The sequence below is a fragment of the Apaloderma vittatum genome, unplaced genomic scaffold (genome assembly GCF_000703405.1).
Source record: "Apaloderma vittatum isolate BGI_N311 unplaced genomic scaffold, ASM70340v1 scaffold22752, whole genome shotgun sequence".
NCBI lineage: Eukaryota > Metazoa > Chordata > Aves > Trogoniformes > Trogonidae > Apaloderma > Apaloderma vittatum.
In genome coordinates this window covers 1-21,733 of record NW_009704479.1, presented here as the reverse complement: position 1 = coordinate 21,733, position 21,733 = coordinate 1, and the positions used below count along the sequence as shown (strand labels likewise).

At 50.6% G+C, this 21,733-nt stretch overlaps 2 protein-coding genes across 2 annotated transcripts in view; one reads left to right on the top strand and one right to left on the bottom strand.

The window, feature by feature from the left end:
- Positions 1-5,385, top strand: part of RIMS4 (regulating synaptic membrane exocytosis 4) — a 15,681-nt gene extending 10,296 nt beyond the window's left edge. The window contains exons 2-5 of the mRNA XM_009865064.1: positions 1,840-1,952; positions 2,609-2,710; positions 2,968-3,107; positions 5,167-5,385. Coding sequence (XP_009863366.1) covers positions 1,840-1,952; positions 2,609-2,710; positions 2,968-3,107; positions 5,167-5,385 — 574 coding nt within the window. The remainder of the gene's footprint in view (positions 1-1,839; positions 1,953-2,608; positions 2,711-2,967; positions 3,108-5,166) is intronic.
- Positions 5,386-17,558: 12,173 nt separating this feature from the next.
- On the bottom strand, positions 17,559-18,472 carry LOC104270643 (potassium channel subfamily K member 9-like; the record flags this gene model as incomplete). Its single annotated transcript, XM_009865065.1, has 1 exon — positions 17,559-18,472. A coding segment is annotated over one exon (914 nt), but the record flags the coding sequence as incomplete, so codon positions are not given.
- Positions 18,473-21,733: the final 3,261 nt, after the last annotated feature.

Here is a 21,733-nt window from a genome sequence, read left to right as displayed (position 1 = left end):
ATCCATGCATTGCCTGCTGAATCTTATGTCTTTCTCTGTCAGGTCTCCTTTTGCTTGAACTATTTTGGGTTCTCTAGGCACTAATTTTCATCCTTTTTTGAGTCTCTGGGGGCAGCTCGAAACGCCTGAGCCAGCAGGCTCAAGGAGTCTTGCTGGTCCTCGTGTGCACTAGGACTAACTTCTTCCCTCCTTGTATGGGCAAATCATGAGCCTGACAGAGCCCGTCTGGCTCCGGGCTCCTCCTTACCCTGCTTTCCCCATCACATGTCTCTGTCCCTGCTGATTTACTGGCCCTGGGGATGTCTGTCTGTGCACAGGCTGTCCTCGGGAGCCTGGCTACAAATTCAGCATCTCTGCCCCAGTCCTGAGCTGGGGGTGCTGCTCCCCATTGGGGCCAGCGGGCACAGACTGGGTGATGGGGCACTGGGGCTGCACCTTGTGCCTCTGAAGAGCCAGTGACAGTGAAAACCGAGAAAAATCTTAAGCCTTCTCTGCTATTAAGGATGATTAAAATCCCACTGTTCCTATTATATCTCAAAATATTGTCCAGAGTGTTTGTGCCAGCGGTGGCCGAGAGCCCGGGGTCCCCAGCCCTCTCCCAGGCAGGTTTCTCCAGCTGCACTTGTACCAAACGTGCGGCCTCCTTACAGCATCCTCTCTGAGAAACAACTTTGGGGAAGCCGAGAGCTGTATCATTACATGAGTAATTGTCCCCTTCTGAGGCCATTTGGAAAAGTGGGGGAGGTTCATAATTGTCCCTGGCCCAGGCACACAGCAGCTTTCCTGGAGGCAGAGCGCAAACCTCGGCTACTCCAGCGCAAAGCTCCTGACGCTCATTTCAGCAGCTGTGTCGTGGTTTGGCAGATGCCTGCAGGACAAACGTAGGTGGTGAGTGGTGGCCTCAAGTCTCCTCATTTGCAGGAAGTTTTCCCACAGCCTCTGAAAGGGCTGTGTAAATCAGGGTGCAGTCGGGTAAATCCAGGTTTGTATCAGCGTGCCGCAGAGTTGGACCCTTTTGCGTTGCTTCCCCCGTGGGCAGTGCAGTGACCAGCTCCTGCAGCCGTGCTGTAGACCTGCCACAGGTGCCTGGAGAACAGATTTGGAGGCTCTGTCCCTCCAGCAGCTCTTGTGTTGTGGCTGTGGCAGAGGCATTGCTGGTGTTTGAGGGTGTTGTCCCTTTAGCTCTGCACCGGTGTTCAGGTCCGATGCGTGACTGCTCCCAGCGCAGTCCTGGAAGCGGGTACAGAAACCACACCGTGGAGGTGATGGATGCTTCTGGTGATGAGCAGTAGGAAACGGGGCTCTCTAGTCAGAAAGGAGATGCGTTGCTCCAGGTGTGTGTGATAAATAAATAGGGGATTGAGCCTCAGGGGAATGGATGCTGGCCTTCCTCATCTCACTTCTAACTACTGCTCTAGATGCATTATTTCCTCCCCAGAAAAGGACTGGGAAGGGACAGCTACCAGCTACCGAGAGAGATCCTATAAGCTATGCTAGGAAGGGACTTAGATTGTCACGCTGCCTGGAAGAGGTCAAAGGCTGCTTATGAGCCTGAGATAGCAGAGATTTTCCTTGCAGTCATTTAATTATAGTGAAATGAGTATTAACGAACTGGTGACTGCAACCAGTACTGTTTGGGATTGTGGTTTTTTGTACAGGAAAGGGATTTTTAAATGGATTCCATGTAACCAAACTGCCTGGAAATCAGTGAGTGTTGAGGAGGAGAAAAGCTTCTGCGGATGTCATTCATTTCAAAGATATATTAAATCTAGTTCTTTAGTTACTGAATTGGTTTAAAATGCAAATTTACCACTTGCCAAAATCAATTTTTTTTTGCAGCTTGAATTTCAGTGGAGTCCATCTGGCATCTGCTGGGCAGTTCAGTGACTTCCTGGGGAGCATGGGCCCTGCACAGTTCGTTGGGCGACAGACCTTGGCTACCACCTCGATGGGTAAGGAATACAAAGGTGTTAGGTGGCTTTAATTTAATCTTGAACAGATCGCTCCTACAAGCTACCTAATAACGTGTCCAGCATCTACTAATCTACCTCTCTCCCACTCTGTTTCTCTACTAAATCAAGTAAGCTGGGCTGGAAGGTTTTACTGATTGCTGCAAATGCAGCGTTAGTAGGAGAGCGTGAGCTTTGTGCTTTCCTCTGTCAGATCTGAAAGGCACAGATGAAGTAAAACAAAGTGAAAATCCTGAAAGTGCACCTGTGCATCTTCTTGTTTTTCTTGCTCTCTGAGGCCCACCAGGCTCTATAAAGATTTTCTTCCAGTCTGTCATAATTGCATTTTCCAAAGCAACCTGCAACCCCAGGTAACTCTAGTTTGGGGAAGCTGAGAGGTGAACGGCCCTGAAGAGCGTGTGACTGAGTCACGAAAGCCATGTTAGAGGGCTGACAGTAGAGATTGCTTTTAGAAAGTGTGGGCTTGAATCACGGCAGCGCTGCTCCAGAGTAACGCAGGAGGAGATCAGGCACTCAGGGCCTACACTTTGTTACAGCTCGTTGCAGGCATGACATGAAGATTGTTTTTCTAAACATTTAAATAACCCACAGATACCTTGTTTTGAAAGTCTTCTGCCTCTCTTGACATTTTGGTTTAGGGGACGTGGAAATCGGCTTGCAAGAGCGAAACGGGCAGCTAGAAGTGGATATCATTCAGGCACGAGGACTGACACCAAAACCCGGCTCCAAAACACTGCCAGGTAGTATGCTTTGGCCTCCTGAAGTAATTTGCTGAGCCCCAGCTTCCTGCCATGCTTGTGAATAGGAAAAAAAAATAATTCGGCTTGGCTTCTGTAGGAAAAAGCAGTCTGTATGCGGTATTGAAAATAAGGCTGGTTGAGCAGATCTTTTCAGTGCTGTAAATGCCTTCTTTAGAAATAGCTGAGATGTGGCACTCTCTTTTCTAAAGTGAGCATGAAGGGTTTTTTTCATATTTGACCATATTTATTTTTTCCAGCTGCTTACATCAAAGCTTACCTGCTAGAGAATGGCGTGTGCATTGCCAAAAAGAAGACGAAAGTGGCTCGCAAATCATTAGACCCGTTGTACAATCAGGTGTTACTTTTTGCTGAGAGCCCCCAGGGCAAAGTGTTGCAGGTAAGATGAGCAAGTCTCAGGTCTGTCCACCTGTCTCTTCCACCTCTGCTGGATGATACTAAGTCGGGCAAGGGATCTGGATAATTAACGTAGATGAGAAAAAGCAAGAGGGTTTTCGTAACCAGATGCACTCAATCTGAACCTAACAAATGGAAAGGAAAACCGTTTTTTCATACTCAAACCGATTATTATCTGACACCCTGCCAGGTGACATGAGTGCCTACCGGGAAAGGGTTGGATAATTAACGTAGATGAGAAAAAGCAAGGGTTTTTGTTGAACCAGATGCACTCAATCTGAACCTAACAAATGGAAAGGAAAACCGTTTTTTCATACTCAAACCGATTATTATCTGACACCCTGCCAGGTGACATGAGTGCCTACCGGGAAAGGGTTGATTTTTATTTTTTTACTTCTTTTTTTCCCCACCCAGATAGGAGATAAAAGTGTACCGATAGGTGCTAAACAGACTTGCAGCATAGGTTGTCTTCCGTGTTTCTGTGTATTCAAAGCACTCTGCTTTGGCCTTCACCCAGTCACATACCCTTCCTTATTCTATTTCTTTTCTTCTGCCACCGTACATTTTCTGCCATACTCATAATTTTAATTCTGCACCTATGTTTCCAGAGCAAAGAGAGGTGTTCATTGTTAATTCATACCTAAATCATTCCCATCCAATAAAGTCTGGCTAAAGTCCACTGGTAGTACTGAACTAATAGATCTATGAGTTTCTGTTGCTTGCCTCCACTGGTCTGTGGATTGCCAGCTAACCTGCTGGATCCTTCTTGTTAAGGAACTCTTCCTCGTTTACTTTGATTAGAAACATTTTCCCCTGTTGCAGCAAGAGTGAACATTTTTGACTGAAATGGGATGGGACCTGACTTGGTCTGCTCTTTACCTTCTGCCTTGCTGCCCAGAAAGGCACTAACTCCAAGAGAATAAAACAAGATGCTTGGCTCACTGCCGGTGGCTGTGCCACAAGAATGGCTTTCTGCAGTGGCTTGCTCCATCTCATGCTGACCTGGAGTGTTAAATCTGTCTTTTAATTGACATTCATTATCTCTCCTACCTCATTTTACAGAAAACGGTAACGTTCTGGTTATTCGGAGCCTAGGGAAAGAAGCTGTCAGGATTAGCCAGAGATCAATAGTCACCGTCATAACCCATCGTACTCATCCTCTCCTCTCCAGAACACGGACTCGCTCTGGAGTCAGTCGTCACCTTTGTCTTGAGCCGTGTAGGGCCCCTTGGTCACGTGCAGACCTCCAGCATGCCCAAGCCCGTGACCCTCACTGCATCTGTTGTTCCACCCACTGGTCTCCATCGTGTCGTAAGTGTGATTCAGCTTTCCCTGCTCGTCTGCCATCTCTCATTCATGAGACCTTCCTCTGCATCTGCGAGCCTCTCTCGGCAGTCTGTTCTGCTCCCCCTGCATGCTGCTCCCTGTGTGCCCCTTGCGTCACCCGTCCCACTTGCCAGCGCTCGTCTCCTGCCCTTTCTCCAGGTGAGTCACTGTGCCTTGTCTCCATCTGTCCTGCCTCATGAGCTCCGAGTGCAGAAGTTGTGTTCTTTTCCTCAAACTGTTGGCTTTTGACCCAAGCTATTGCCCATGGGTTTTTTGTTGGTTTATTTTTTCCAGATCAGGAGCCTGTCCTGCCCTTTTGCCCCAGGACTCTTTTTGTTGTGTCCGAGGCCCGTTACTGTGCCAGGCTCAGGTTTTGCTTGCAGGTGTTGGAGCTGCAGCTCTGCGGGTACTTTGTGTAGGTGCTGTCCCTGCCCAGCAGGTAGAGCAGCAGAATGGTGTCTCATCCACACATGCATTCAAAAAATAAAAAAAAAAGTTTGACAGTATCAGGATTTGTAAAACTGTGCTTAAAAAAGTAAAACCGTCAGCCAGAGCTACACATCAGCTCTCGGTAGCGTAAACCTTTCTGTTCTTCTTGGGCGGTAGTAAAGGGCTGGGAAGTTGGACGAGTAGAAAGAAGGATTGATCAGACTTGTGCTTGCCGAGCACGTGTGCAAGCTGGACGGTTAACCATGGCCCCCTCTCTTGTTCCTAAGGTGATAGTCTGGGGAAACTATGGACGCATGGAGCGCAAACACTTCATGGGCGTCGCCAGGGTCCTCCTGGAGGAACTGGATTTGTCAACTTTAGCAATCGGCTGGTACAAGCTCTTCCCAACCTCCTCGATGGTGGACCCCACTACAGGCCCGCTCCTGCGTCAGTCCTCGCAGCTTTCCCTGGAGAGCACAGTGGGACCCTGCTGTGACAGGTCTTAGTGAGTACAGAAGGGGAAACTGCTTTTGTTTTTTAAACATGCTGTCAAGGTTTTGTTTGCTGGAACTCTGACCTCAAGCGCAATGCATGTTCAATCAGTTCTTGTGGAGCTGGAAGAGGAGGATAAACCAGTGACCTTAGACAGAAGACGAGGGGGAGGGCACTGTGCCCTCTCCATCCGAGGAGGAGGTGCCATGGGGCATGAGTCCTAGTTGTCAGATTAGACATACACCTCTTGTTTCACTTCTCTCGCTGTCATTCTTGGACCCTTGTTTCAGATCAGTATTAACCCTGGAAAATTGCAGCATTGGAAAGAATTTGGGGAGAGTAAGGAAGGAATTTTTCTTAAACGTGCGTCTTAGAAATTTCTAATACAGATTCTGTCACGAGAAAGTACCTGAAAAATTCAGAGGCCAATATCTGACCTAAAAAGAGAAGAAGCAGAAAGTTTAAGAGGAAGTATTTGGTTTTCTATAAGATTTTTCTTCTTGAAAGGAAGAAAAAGAGAGAAACCTGCAACTCTTTCTTTAGAATCAGTTCCCTATCACTGAGTCATGTTAACTGTAACACTGTCGTCTCTGTGTTTTCAAACTGTGCCAAATTACCAGCAAGTGTCTTTACTGCATTACTTGTCTAACACTGCTGATGAAGCATACTTGGTGGGAGAATAACTAGCGCCTACTTAGACCAGACGGTTTGAACAGAGTTCGAGTTTAGCAGGCTAATTAACTGCAATTTTGCTCAGAAAAAAAAATACACCCTAAGAGTGGGAGCTGAACGTCAGACTTGGAGCCTGAGATAGGATTTTTATTGTCAGATACGACATTCTGCAATTTACTGACTCCCTTTACTTACTGCTGTGCATCCTTCAGTCACGCTGTCTTCTATCTCCTGCTTTTCTTCCGTCTCCTTTGTACTGGTACATATCTGCCGGAGATGCTGCCCTTCCTGTTGTGCTATGGACTGACCTGAAACAGGACTGTTTTATTCTGCCATGGGAGAGAACATTGAGGTTTTGGGGGACACGGAAGGAAAAGACCTCTGTCATCTGGCAAGAAGGTGCTGGAGAGGGTGTGACCTTCCCTGTGGAGAGAGGGGAGCTTTAGGGAGCCTCAGTGGTTGGTTCACAGGCATTGTCAAGTGTCCTGCAAGAGGAGATGCAACCCCTAAAGTGCAGGGAGGTGGCGAGGGAGGAATCTCCAGACGCAGTGGTCACAGCCTGTGTATTTTGTTAATTCAAGTGCAGCACCTAGCGTAAACGAGTCTTGTGCATGAAGCCAGTAAAGCACATTCTCGGAGCTGCTGAGCTACAGCGGCCGGTGCCAGCTGGAGTCAGCGCGGTCGATCCTTCCGACGCTTAAAAAATCACTATTCAAAATCACAGAGAATCTCCAAAGATTTTTTGTTGATAGACCCGTTTTGGCTAAGTTCTGTCTTAGTTCCTGGTAAGGATTTGACGACTGCTGTCTCAGAAGAAGCTTTTGGAGATGTTTTACCTTGTGATTCAGAAGTGAAGGTCCCATGTCGTGTTTAGGAGTGAGCGGATTCTTAACTGGCCGTGGAGGCGAACTGAACATTTATTTCTGCATGTGGACCTCAGCTTTGTTAGAATAAAAGCATGAGTGTGGCGTGGATGGTAAAAGCAGTTGCTTTTTGGTCCTAGCTTGTCTATGGCATTTTAAATTATTTTGAGATAAATTACAAAATAGATGCAAAAATAATAGGCCTTACAGTAATCTCTGTAAAAAATATATATTATAAAGGAGAGGGAAGGAGGATAAGGGACATAGAATGAATAGTTTGTTGGGTCTTCAGTGGTGAAAGCCTCAAAATTTCAGATAATTCTCTTAATTTTGTTGATCAGATATGTCTCTGGCCTCTCACTAATTATTTTTTCTAATCGTATTAGGCAATTTCTATATATTAGCTGAAGAAAGTTTGTTGCATGCTGGTCAAATTATAGTGGTGGCGCACTCTATTTTTTAAAAAAAGCACATTTGCTGTAATTCAAGTCAGCATCTTTTCCTCTTGGTATGTAGTGAGTACTAGGCAATATTGTACCATATGTGTATGAACTAGAATAGATTAGGTAGATTTAGTGGTTCGTAGCACTGGATCTTTTAATAACTATGTCTTTAAAAGGACCGTGGGGAGCTCCAGGTAGAAGCCAGACCTGGCAGCTGAGTAACAGGGCTTCTGTCTTAAAGTTTTGAGCATAACTTACATTGGTACTTAGTTTGGACGTTATCTACCAGTATTAGCTAGTTAATCATGATTTTCCTGTGTCCAGTTAAGATGAATGCAAGACTTTTGCAATTTTTAATGGGGAGTAGGAGACTATATATGCCAAAAATATTCCCCCTGAACCCTTTGTTTGATGGCTGTCTGTTGGGAAGCTCAGCTCCTGTACGCCTGGCAAATGCGCCGTGTCTCTGTGTCCTTACCCCTCCCAGAGCTCTGCGTGACGATCAGTTTAGTTGCAGTAGGAACGCTTAACACCGAAGACTATCTGTTGTATGTTTTTAATCACGCTAAAAGGTCACTGTCAGGGTAAAAAAAAAAAAAGTTACGGTTCTACTTGTGTTATTTTTGTAATGTCTCGGATTCTGAAATTTGGAGGCAGTTTTTAGCAGTCTGCTCCCTCCTGTTTTCTTCTGCATTTTTTACATGGTTGGTTGCAGTCCAACGGTTCTCGCTTTTGTTTCTGCTCACTTCCAAGTCCTGTTTCTCCCCAGTAAGTGAACGTTGCAACCCCTGGCTGCCACGCGCAGCAAAGTCACGCGAACTGGCGAGTGCAGGCGGTCTTCTTTCCCAAAGCAGACTCACGGGAGCCCTTGAGAGTGCCTACAGGGTGCAGAGCAAGGCCAGGAGAGTTGCACGGTACCCTGCAGTCTAAATTCTGGCTTCACTCATGCCCATGATTCCTGCACTGACCATGGTGTATTATAATTAAAATCGAAGCCTTCTGGTTATCTGTCAATTTAGACTCCTGATATAGCATGCAGGGCAAGTCTCAGGCTTGAAATAGGTTATTTTTACAAAGCCTAACCTTTTTTTTTTTCCCCCCCTCTAATTTGACTTACCAGTTTCTGTCTAAGGTGATGTGGTATGACAGCTGGGATTACCGGTGTGGTTGTGTGAAAAGTAGCAGTTTGCTGGACTGATGAGCAGCTGAACACTGAAACTTTGGTCCCTTTTGCAAGCCCTGAGTTGTGTCCCGTGTCTGAGTCTCACTGTTAGTTATAGTCAGGGAGGTGGAGAGAGAGGAAGAGCAGGAGACTTAAAAAAAAATAAATTAAAAAATAAAGATGGCATTGTAGTATTTTTGGTCTGTGAGCCATGATGAGGAATGAGACCAAGGAGAGAGAAATGCCTGCCTGGCTCAGGTGGATTCCCTGTTCCTTGTGCATGAAATACTGCTTTTTAATAGTCGTGGGAGGATTGCTTGCCAAAAAAAAATGGAGAGCCTGCCCCTAAATGTTACCTGCATGACTATTACCATGGAAAACAAGAAAATGCTGACACCAGGAGCATCCCTGAGAGCAGACTGGTCTCTCCCGCAGGGAGAGCCGAGCACTGAAGCTGAGCCTCGCGCGCGGCTTCATCCTCCTTGTGCTGCGAGCAAGAAGCGTGGCCGTGGTCAGCCCTGGTTTGTTGGGGCAGCAGACACGGCGTTTCCCCAGTCTCCTGGCATTGCTTTCCCCTTGTCCCACCGCAGCTTGGGCTGCCACAGAGCCCAGGGGAGGCCCTCGCTCCGCAAGGCAGCCCATGGGTCCTGGTCCTGCAGCCGCCACGGCGGGAGCATCCCTCTTGGGCGTCCATGGGCAGGGCAAGGGCCAGATGATTTTATTGTTCTGCCAAGTAGGTCCCTGCTTCTTGGCCATGGATTGTTTGAAAGGGCGTTGCAGAATTATTTGCTTTGAATGAAAATAGGTATTTATTGTTTCTAGCTACTGGATCCTTTATCGATGTACTGTTCTAAATTTGCAGGTCTTCTGGAGTGTGAATATCACAAGTTCCTGTAAAGGAGCTGTTTTTAAGATGTTGAGGCAATTAGCAGAATCTCAACCTAAGCATGTTTAGTAATGTTTAGACAGCAAGAAAACTTTTTTATGAAACTCATTTTAAGTTAGTTTATTACATGCTGTTGGTAATATTTTAAAACAGGAAAAATATTTTTCTTTAAAGACAAAATGATGTATGTTTTTTAACAGATAACATAATTTAGTGTTTTCGAAAACGTTTAATGTCCTTGGTGTGAAGTTTACTCATTCTTTTCATTTCTCTGTTTCTTGTTCTATTTTATCGACTTCTTTCCAAGAAAAGAGGCATATGTAAATAAACACCAGAAAAGAGTCCTATAAGAAATTCTGTTCAAACTGGCCATAAAATTATTAGTAAATATTTGTTATCGTTCATTAACTCTCAGCTACTATTCAAGCCTTTGTTGAAAGAATCGATGTTGTATTTTCAAGATGAGAACTACTTAGCTAGTTTTGTCATAATCCTGTACTCTGTATAAAAATCTTTTTATAAAGAAAGTCTAATAGGCTAACAAGCAATAATATATTCCATTTGGTGTGCACAGATTGTGACTTGCAGGCTGTAGTACATATTGTTGATACGGTTTATAATTGTCTTCAATCTCAATGACATCACTTTTGAAAAAGCTCCATATTAACTTTGATAGTAAGAAACACAAAGACTGGGCTGTTGCCTTGTGACATATATTCATCCTATAGACTTCTCTGTGAGTGTATGTGCCCATCGACATGAAATCTCTCTTAGGTGAAGAATGAAACAGCTGTAGGTGACTTCGTACCACAGAGGTAAAAAATAGTTTCTATATAAACTTCATGACTGTTTCAGTCTCCTTGTTTTTCTTAGGCTATCTAGTATTTGTAACTCAATGCAAATGGTTCCCACTGCCACTGTAGCCCTGATAAAGCAAAAAAAGCCTTTGCACTCTGGGGCTACGTGAGTTCTGCCTGACAGCTGCCTATTTTCCTCAAGATACCAGGGGAAAGCTAAAGGGAGGGGTTTTTTTCAGAGCAGCTCTCTTCACTAAAGGCTATGTGGGTTGTTTTGTCCATTTCATAGGTGGTGTTTGTCCATTTTGTTAGAAAATTCCACCCAAGGCAGAGAGATTGCACCTTCGCAGAGGATCACGGGGGACTAACGTGTGAGACAGGAACGTGCTGTTCTGTGCCATTCTTCAGAACTTAGCTAATGCTGGGCTCATCTAAAGATTTTTCCAAAGTGGCAGGATCAGAATATTGAATTTTTAAGTCAGCTCTATCGTTGGTGCAGCGCGTGAAATAAGACAGCTTCAGAACAGCATTGCCAGTTCATTGCCTCTGGATTTCTCACAGCATTTCCTGTAGGACAAACTCTTCGTGTTCTTCTCAAGATCTCCGGTCCGCTGGCCATGCAGGCAGCAGGTCACTGGCCCCGTGATGCTGGGAGCCCCCGTGAATGATGAAATAATTCACATTGCTTTGTGAAAGGCTTTGAGGAGAGAGGGAGAGGTGTAAATGCAAAGTGCCGCCTGTCAGTAGAGAAGTCCAGGGCATGCTAAGACCTGGAGCAAGCACCTAAAATGAAATTGCAGCCACTAAATTGGAGTCAAACATTTAGAAAAGAGGGTGATCAGTGAAAGCCTTTTCACGTGCCCCCTTGGCACACCTGCCAAGGTGTGTGTGTTTGCAGGTGTCCGTGTGTGTGTACGAATGTGCGCAGGCACACAGTGCGCAGTAGCACCTTGGCAAGCGCCGGGTGCCCTTAGGGAGGTGAAAGCCCTGTGAAGGCACTGGCTGGTCGTGCCATCAGTGCCCCATTCCCTTGTAGGAACCCTTTGCCCACAGCAGATCCTGCAGCCAAGTCTGTGGGACACTGGTGGAAGTGGCTGAGCCCCAGAGCTGCCCTCCTGCTGCACCCTGCATGTGTGTGATGGCCTGATGGGCTTTCCAGCCTGTGGCAATTCCCCGAGGAGTTTGCAGGTGATGAGGTATTTTCAAAACGTGGCTAACGAGTCTGAAACTCATGCTGCCAGGCGCCTCTCTGCTCGGTGACCAAGCAGCCCTGCGTCCAGGCCCAGCCAGGCACCTGTGGCAGCAGCAGCAGACTTGTTCCTGGGGAACCTGAAGCTCTTCTCTTGGTGTAGGCACCCTTCTGCTCGCCCCTCCCTGCTGGAGCTGCTCTCTCATCCTAGCTGAGGAGGGGAACCGGGGAGTTTCTAGTAGCATTTGGTTCTTTGCACTTCAGCATCTGAAACTGAGAAGGAGCCAGCACCAGCCCTTCACTGAGCACCAGCAAACAGAGGCTGCGACCCAGCGATTTTCCCTTCGTGACTTCCCTGTAGCTAAAATGGCAACCAAAGCTGTGTTTTAAACCCCACCCTGTCGGGCCAGCAGACACCCTTTGCATTTACGCTGCGCACTGGGCACCTCTTGTGGGCTTGAGTCCCCCACGCGTGGCAAGGGAAGGGCTTTGTCTCAAGGAGAGGCTGTGAGGTCACAGGCAGCGCGTGGGCAGCAGGGAGCTCTGCTAGTTGGGCAGGGATGGGGGAGAGTGGAGACACACCTTCTGCTGAAGCTGTGCCCACAGGTTCTCCAGGAGTTGGGTTTTTGTCGATGCTTGGGCATCACAGCTTGGAGCAGCCGCTCATCAGCGCTCCAGATTCCCCTAAACACCAGCCTGGAACTTTACATTCCCCAGCAGGTTTTGCTTTGAGTCTGTTGCTCCTTACCTAGTGCTGCTGGCTGGTTTCTGATGATTCCAACCTGGAGGTGGTTTTGCTTTTGTTTGAAGTGAAGTTTGGAGAGGGATTCCAAGGCACGTTCCCCCAGCCTGATGGTGCTGGGCTTGTCTCCCTGCTGCGAGCTGCAGGCTGCTCCCTGTGCCGGGTGGAAGGGGCATCCCGGGGATGCAGTGCCTCACCCCAGACCCCTCACACAGCACTGCCATGGCCCTGCCCCCCGCCTGGGATGCCAGTGTCCTGCCCATGTTTTGTGGCAGTCTTGAGTTCACACCACAGAAGGTCCTTCCTTTCCTGGCCTCAGTGGGAGCTGTAGGTCTCCCGGAGGGGCTCTGCAGCCCACACGGGCTGGAAGGGGCATCCCGGGGATGCAGTGCCTCACCCCAGACCCCTCACACAGCACTGCCATGGCCCTGCCCCCCGCCTGGGATGCCAGTGTCCTGCCCATGTTTTGTGGCAGTCTTGAGTTCACACCACAGAAGGTCCTTCCTTTCCTGGCCTCAGTGGGAGCTGTAGGTCTCCCGGAGGGGCTCTGCAGCCCACACGGGCATGAGGTGCCAGGAGAAGGCAGGGAGAGGGAAGGAGCTGCCTCTGTGCTGGCCAGGGGGAAGGGGAGCTCCCAGCGAGCTTTCCCCCAGCTTCCCTTTGCTTCTCTCTGCACCCACTGCTCCCTGCATGGGTTCTTCCTTCCCTCTTGATACGAGGCCTTATTCCAACCGGAGGGGGCTGAGGCTGCCCACAGCATCTCTTTGCACTGAGGTGTCCATCCCACGCTGCCTGCGGGGAGCCCTGCTGCAGAGCTGGCCTCTGCTCAGGGATGGAGCCACCCCCCAGCTCATCCACACTCGCCTCCCCAGGGGCCTGGCCACCGTAGGGAAATCTGCTTTCATGGGGTTAAAGCTTTTTACTTCATTAATCACTCCGTGAAAACCAGTAGCTTTGCAGGGGCACTACATGGTTGCTACCTCTCCTCTTTTCCGTAGGAGTGGGGGGGCAGCTGATTGGCTATTTTTGGCCTCTGTAACCTTCTCCAAAACTTTTATGGAGGTTTTTAACATCCTTTGGTGAGATGCAGTCTCCGTGGAGCCAGAAGGAAGACAGGCAGCGGGGGTGGGCAGCCTGCTTGCCACCATGGCGAGTCGCTTGCGAGGTGCGTGGGCTGCCTTGGGTGGAAGGTGGAATGCCAGCCCGGGAGCGCCGGTGGGACACTGGCAGCTTGTCTGTAGTCAGGAGAGGATTCTGCTATACTTTTTTCCTGTCTGTAGGTTTTATTCAGACAATATGTAATAATTGAGTGATTTACAATTCAGTGTTAAGCTAATGAAAATGTTGATAATGGTGATAATAAAACCTTTTTTTTTTCCTACGGTGTGTTGGAGATTTTTTTGTGGATTGTCTCTTCCTATTCTGTTGCCACCACCTTTATCCTCAGCCTGAGCTTTCCGTTGGCCTATACCTTCTCCTCATGCCTAAAGGGAAGGAGAGCAGCTCAGCCTGTGTGCCCCAACACTGTCCCAGGCTCCTTCCCAGTGCTCTCAGTGGAACAACTCTCTGAATCAACCCCACCTTCAAACCCACTTTTCTCTGCGCCATTTCCAGATGTAATTTGGCCGTTGGCCTCTCCAGGTACAGAACCAAGGTCTCTCCCTGCTTGTGCTCTGCTCACTACCTCCCCAATCCTTCTGCTCCTGCTGTTTTCTTCCCAAGACCCTTTGTGGCCGTCACTGGCCATTCAAGGTTGATTTTGAAATCCTGGAGGTGAAGACGCTGCAGGCAGAAAAACCTGCCCCTGGCCCAGGCTGAGAATTCCCAGTGTCAGTGTGGGTGCAGGGGGAGCCTGGGCACCCCTGAGGAAGGAGGCCCATGGGTGTTACTGGGTGGGCAGCTACTGTCTTGTCCTGGATGGCTGCAGGCTGAGAGCCCTTGGGTGGGGAGCATCTGGGGGCTCTGGTGTGACTCCTTCTCTGGGGGTCTGTGGGAGGAGGTGGTGTGAGCGGGCAGGATTCCCTGGGGAGATGCCGCAAGCCCTTTTCCCATGGAAACTGTGAGGGATCAGAAAGTCCCAATTTACTGAGAATTTTTTTAAGGTTTTTCTCATGCCTACAAATCCTGCAGGTCATCGGGGTAAGGCAGCTTCCCGCCCACCCCAGCTATGGCCCCTGGGGCAGTGGTGGTGGAGGAGGGATGAGAAGAGGGTTTCTCCAGCAGCACAAGCATCTGGGAGGCAGCCCAGCCCAGCCTGGCACCTGGGGATGAATGGCATCTCCCACCCTCCACCCATCACCAGCTTCCAAAAGCAGGATGGGGCTCAGGCCGTCACTAAGCAACTCAGCTCCCAAGTAGTGCTGCTGAGCAGCAAGACCTGCACAAAAGCAGCAGCAGCAGCAATAAACGTGAGGTGGTGCCCTCCTTTCTGTGCTATCAGCTCGTTATCGGCTTCATTCTCCACCCAAGACAGGCTCAGTGGTGCAGATCTCACACCACCAGCCCCAGTGCCTCTGCCGGGCTTCACCTTTGCATCGCTGCAAACCGGGCACTGCGGCACAAGCACAGAGTCGCCGAGCACTGGCAGCGCCAGCTGAATCCAGAGGGGATGTGCAAGGCTGGCCCAGCCTCCTGCTTCCAGCCCCTGAAGAGGTGAGTTTCACTGGGGTAACGCCATCTGGGCTCCGACTTGTGCAGGAATTGAGGAGCTGCCTCTTTCCATGAGAGCGGATGGAGGGTGAGAGGGACCAGCTCCATCCTGGCCGCTTGGAGGGTGTCCCAGGTCCAGCGTGGAGAGAGCAAGAGATCTCTGCCTGCTGTGCAGCTCTGATGGCACCAGAGCACACCCAGACCTCGGGCTGACAGCCTTGGCGAGGGCGGGAGGAGCTGGGACACAGCAACAAAGGGCCTGAGCTGGTGGGATCAGTATGAAATGACACTGCTGAGGAGCCAATGGAAGCCTTGGGTTTAAGCCAGTTTTATGCACTCACAGCTTGCTTTCTTCCCCCTGTCTCCCCCTTTCTGTGTAAACACAGGCTCACACAGCTGGGCCAGATTCAGGGTCACCGGTGCGAAGTGATGCAGGTGCTGAGCACTTGGGGGAACTGCAGCCAGGGCATTTCAGTGGTGGGGGGCTCTCACCCCCCTGCCCTCCTGCCTGCGGGGTGCCCCATGCCCTGAAGGAGCCTCCAGGCAAAGGTCTCCCAAACCAGCCCCTCGTGCCAGCCCAGCAGCGGAGGTGCTGAGCATCTTGCATGAGTCCTGCTGCTCAGAGGTAGGAAGGATGGCTCTGCTGTGGCCACGGTGCACCCTCAGAGTGGGTGTAAAGTCCTGCCTCTGCCTCCATCTGGCTGGGGACCCTGGCAGGGAGCAGGCAGCATCAAAGAGCATCCCCCAAATAAAGGCACCAGGTGAGGACGCCCCTCACCTCCCCAGGCAGCACAGCAGCCCCACCACAGGCCTGCCATGCCAGCACTGCCCTGCTCTTCTGCCAGCCAGCCCCAGCAACTGGAGCTCCTGCCTGTGCCTTTACTTGCCTGCTTGAAGCCCAAAACCCAGCCATTTTAGAGTTTGGAACAATAAAGTCCTGGCTGTAACAAGCATGCGCAGACTTGGGGTTACATCAAAGCCCAAAGCTGCCTCCAGGGAAGCCCAAGTACCAGGAAAAGTTGGAAACATGAAGGCCACTGGCCAGGGAGGGTGGAGGAGACTCGTCATCCCCATGCAGGGGGAGAAGTCACCGTCCCTTGATGCTTCCCAGATGCTTCCCAGCTCTGGGGCAGCCACTGCACTTTCCTCCTCCTTCTGATGCCCAAGCATCCCACAGTTCTGATGCCCAGCAAATACCCACAGAGATAATACATACCCCTGGGTATAAACACCGCCTGTAGCCTGTGGCAGGGGAGCCCGGCCTGGCATACCCCTGCGGCTGCCCCCCCCCTGTAGCCTGGGGCAGGGGAGCCTGCCCTGGCATACCCCTGCGGCTGGGCAGGGCTGGGGTTTGGGGCTTGGGCACATCCCTCTGCTCCACCTCGTGACAAAGAACCAAAAGAACCAATGACCACCAGCTGGATTCACCTTTTATTAAACGGTCCAGAACAAAAAGAGGAGAGAGCAAAGCCTACCCTGAGGCCTTCCCAATGCTGGTGCTCTGCATGCCTTCCCCACCGGGAAAAGAGGATTTTCCTGTGGGGAAAACCCCTCAGGAAGTATTTTAGGTGAAACTAAGAGTGCAAATGCCCCTGTATATGGAGAAAACACATGAAGTGGAGCTGCTGCCACCGTCAGAGCCCAGTCCTGCTTTCTTGCAGATAAGACAGGATGGACACAGGTCAGGTTGGATGCACCAACTGGAAACAGCCTCCCATGTGGGGCCGTGCAGGTACCACATCCTGCCTGGGATGCACAGCGAGAGGAGACCACCCCACCTCTGATAACCCCAGCAGCAAGGAGCGCACACCCATGGGCTTGTGAATGGGGACTGCGAGGAGGCAAGGAGCAGGCTTGCCGGGCTGCCAGCTAGAGGACAGGTGGTGAAGGGTGATTTCAGCTAATGATCTCATTAGAGCCAAACCTTCTGCAGGTGGCTCTCTATGGTGCAGGGAGTCTCACCCTGGAAGCTCATCACAGAAGATGGCTATGGCTGAGTTGGAGAAGTTCAGCTTCTCCTGTGGAGGGGACACAGCATCCCACCAGCCAGCTCAGCTTGCAGGACCTACCAGTAGCAAGGTAAGGTGTGCGGGTGGGTGAGTGAACGGACCTCCAGCTTCCAAAAGCACTGTGCCAGCCACAAGCCTGAGCTCTGACCTGGAGAGCTGGTCAAGGGAGACGCACTGTTCCCGTGTGCTGGGCAGCACGACCGCAGTCTGGCCCCTCCTGCCCACCCGCCAGCTGCAAACCTGCTGTACAGCACTGACCTACCTGCACCTGCTGTCAGGGGGCAACTTAAAAAAACGTCAGCCCTGCTGGGCTCACTAACAGGGGCTTTGCTTTAGATATGCTCTCTGCAGGTGTCATCCAGTCCATGTAGCAAGAGGCATGTACTGGCAGCAGCCAAGCTGAGGTTAGGCAGGATGGGAGGGCAGCAGCACCTCTGTTTGGGGAGCAGGGAGGCGGAAAAGCAAACGTACAGCTCGCTGGACTTCACCTCGGGGAGGGGGGAGGCAAATCACCCATCATTGTCAGACCCAAACACTTGAACCTACTTAGGAGGAAAAAGCAAAGAAAAACTAATGTCATTCCATGCCTGTGAAAATGAATGATTATTTCTCAACGGGATTTAAATGCTTCTGATGAACCCTGCTTGGGGCTGGCTGCCAGCTGAAAGGGGAGAGGAACAGAAGAAATGAGAGCAGTAAGAACAACCTGACATCTCTGTTCTTAATATATCATCATAGTAAGACTCGAGCACCGAGTACAGCTCGGCACGTGCTCCTAGATGGATTTCCTCCGCAGCCGGGGGTGTTGCCGGCACCGAGGGCTGTTGGATGATAAAGTGCTCCCTGGGGAAGAGCCGGTCTGACCCCGCGTGCTCAGGGAGACCTCGTCGATTTTGTAGGAAATGGAGTTATAATACACAGGGTTGGTGTGGCAGCTCAGGGTCTCAGGGTGGGAGGGCACAGGGCTGCTGCACAGCTGAGGTCTGTAGCACAGGCACGTGCAGAAGGAGGGGACCGCGGCCGCCGAGTTGGCCGACTGGCGCCGCTGCCTCTCCGTGTCCTCCTGGATCAGTGGGATGAGGTTCATCTGGCTCGTCCTGTCCTCCACGGGGAGAAAAATGGCATTGTTGCCCCGGCTGTCCTCTTTCGGCTTAAGGTGGATGTTGTTCTGGGCTCTCCTCAGCGAGGCTCGTTCTTCAGCATCGCGCCGCTCGTCCTCCGAGTTCATCGTCAGGAACCGCAGCACCACCAGGTTGAGGAAGGCGCCGATGACGGTCAGGCCCACCAGGATGTACATGAAGCTGAAAGCCACGTACGGGGGCTTCTTTTGCAAAGCCTCGTTCTTCTGCAGAGCCACAAAGTCCCCAAAGCCAATAGTGGTCAAGGTTATGAAGCAGTAGTAATAGGCATGAAAGAAAGTCCAGCCCTCAAAATAAGAGAAGGCTGCTGCGCCAATGCACAGCGTCCCCATGCAGGACAGAAACCCGACGAGTACCATGTTCTCCATGGAGACATGGGTTGTCCTCATGCCCAGACACTTCTTGATCTTCTTGAGCAGCAGCCTCACAACAGTGTTCATGCGCTCCCCCAGGCTCTGGAACATGACCAGTGTCAGGGGGATGCCCAGGATGGCGTAGAACATGCAGAAAACTTTGCCAGCATCGGTGCCTGGGGCAGCGTGCCCATAGCCTGCAAAGGAAAGAGGAAAGGCAGGCGTCAAGCCCTCGCTGGGGTTTCCAGCAAGGCTGCCCTGGGACCAAGAGGAACACTAGAAGAATGGGGGGAAAACAGAAAACAAATAAGTATCAGATCTGCAGGCAATGCTAACAGGGCCGTGGGATGTCACATCCCTTGGGATGATGGCGCATGGCAGTACCATGTGGGCAAAACCTCATTTGGCCTCTAAAGAGAGAAGATACCCTCCTGACAGCCCCTGAGCTTGTATGAGGCCAAGAGGAGCCCTAGAGCTGCATCGGGGCCTGCAAGCCTTCTGCAGCTCACCAGCAATTCGGAGGCAAGGACGGCACGCCAGCCCCGGGTCTGCAGGACATCCTCCATCCCCACCACCTGGCAGCGCCAGGTCACCCTGCGGGAAGGTAGGCACCCAGCCAGCTCCAGCCACAAGTGCCCTCGCAGGGCTATCACCACGTCCCCTGATGCCCTCTTGTCCCCTCCAGTGTCACGTGCATCTCTGACTCTTGGCTCTGTGGTTATTTGCCTGTTGGATAGGAGCTATAGGGCCCCCACGTTATAGGGGTGTTCTGTGCAGGCGCAGCTCAGTCTGGGGAGGCTTCTGCAAAGCAGTTTTGGGTTTACTCCAGTGTTACCAAGACTAGACCTGAAGCACTGCTAGACCGTTGCGGAGGAGGGGATGTGCTGTTTTAGATGCAGGGAAGTATTTATGCCACCGCAGCCCTGTCAGCGCTTGTCCCAAGGAGCTCAAGGAGGACAAGGTTCTCCTTGAATACCTTCTGTGATTTAATTTCCCCACATTGCTCCAAGTTTCAGAGCTGTGACTCAAGGTCACACACAATTATACCGTGAGTCGTAATGAGGTATTCACCGCAATCTTCCGGACTTCGGTGATTCTGCACCCACCTCGCGTAATTATAAAAGCTTAACACAAATTGGTGGCCTCTGACCTAAGGGATGAGTAACTAACTCAGTGCAAGAGAGTCACACAGCGTGGGGAGTAAAGGCATCCAAATGCATCCAAGCCTTTCTTCTGAGTTTCTGTGAGAAACTACCGGGGCTGGAAACTTCCTTTCTGAAGGCACCTGCAAGAACAGCGTCGGCTCTCTCCCACACTGCTGCATGGCCTTTTGCAAACAGCTCTTTACATTTTCACTTTTTGCAGGTAAACACAAGACTTCTGCATGAAGATACGGGGAGAGGAAAAACCACAAACTTTTTTTCCAAGTCTTGTTTAAAGCTGTGACCTGGCTTCACCTCTGTCTCTGCTGCCAGTGGATTTCCAGGATCTTTGGGGAGCTGTTAGCATGTAGTGATGGGAGAGCGGAGGATGATGATTGTCCCAGGCTCCTGAGCACTGCTCTTGCTCCAGGAACCTCCTGCAAAAGGACAGGGCTGGAAGGCTGAGGACAGCATTATCCTCAGCCCTGCTGCGGTCAGACTGTAAACAAGCAGAAAGGGACCGGTTTCTAATTGCACTGTCTGTTCCTAAATCCAAACAATCAAAAATTATAAACTTAATGCCTGCATGCCATGTTTCATGGAATACAGAGCAGACATGAGACTGCAGTGACAAAAAAAACCTCACTGAGACCCAAGCTTAATAACCGAGTGCAATTATCAGGTCCTAGGCTACAAGATAATGCAATGACAGCAATAAGGAGATAAATATAATGATCTAGATGCACAGTAAGTGGAAAAACAGTTGTTGTGCTGTGAGAGACTGCTGAAAGAGCATTTGACCAATGCTTTCAAAATGACAAAGGGAATTAGAAAGAGTAAACATAGCTACATTAACGTTGAAACTAAGATTTGGAGCACGGCCCAATATAAAGTGATCTGACGTGCCAGCATTTTAGAAATATGGCACCTGGGCTGAAATTATTTATTGCACAGAGCGTGCGATAAGTGTAGCGATTGTTTGTCACAGTCAACAGAACAATAAATGTAAATGAAGCTATAACCTGTCACGAGATGATGGAGCTTTTCACTGAAGCCATTCATCCTGCCCTCCTGCTGGAGCCTGAGGCTACCCATGCCCTGAACCCACTGCTGCTTGCTGGGCACACGCTGCACAAACCTCACCCCACATCTCACGGGGGCATGTGGACCCCCCCCAGGGCAGGACCTGTGAGGTACATGTCCCTCTGCCACCTCTTGTCCCCTGGTAACACGGCACAGTTCATCCCAACAGCCCTTGGTCTGAGGGATGATGCTTTCAGCTACCAGATGTATTTCATCCGTCCCAAACCCCTCGGTGAGGCTGAGCCCCATCCCACAGACAAGGAGGTGGTTGGTGGCTGTGGAAGGGCAGGAGCCAGCCTCAGTGTTCCCGCCTCCAAAACACCAAAATCCCAGCAGGAGCAATCACATGAGCAGAGGATCCCACGCCTGTCTACCCCCACGAGATGCTCGGGCTGCATGGATTAATAAAAGTGGATTAATTAAACAATGCCCAACTCCCATGTGGCTAATCTCACCTAGAATTAAGGCAATCCTCATTCAATTTAGTTTCATTCTCATGCAGAACTGAAGAGGGCAAACCACGGCACTGGGCTCTAGGACAGGTAAGTGTGTCTACACAAGGGCTTCTTTCTCCTCCAAGCAAACTGACACCCAGCTCTCTGCAGGTTCCTGTGCAGGCAGAGCAAGGCTCAGTGTCTGGTGGCTCTCTTGGCTCTCTGAAGCAGGTCTTGTATGGCCAAACATAGTTTCATTCTCATGCAGAACTGAAGAGGGCAAACCACGGCACTGGGCTCTAGGACAGGTAAGTGTGTCTACACAAGGGCTTCTTTCTCCTCCAAGCAAACTGACACCCAGCTCTCTGCAGGTTCCTGTGCAGGCAGAGCAAGGCTCAGTGTCTGGTGGCTCTCTTGGCTCTCTGAAGCAGGTCTTGTATGGCCAAACATCCAGAGTTTTGAGCTGGCAAAGAAGGCAATGGTTCTTGCCCAGCTCTTCAGCCTGGCTTGCTGGCTACACCACTGCACAGAGGACAGAGGCAGCTCCCACGTCTGACCTCCCGCTCCCCAACAACTTCTGCAGCTGCCTGCCCAGAAGGTGCCTGCAGAAGCTCCGTGTGCTCCCTGGGACAACGCACACCTCATGTTTCCTGGCCCCGTCCATTGCAGCACCCCCAGCATCCCCCAGAACCAGGTGGCCCCCACCCTGCCCGTGGATCACCTCTCCCACCGCTGGGCTCTGGGGGTACCACAGTCAGCTCCTCGGGGGTGGCCCAAAGAGATTTCTCAGTCTTGCCAG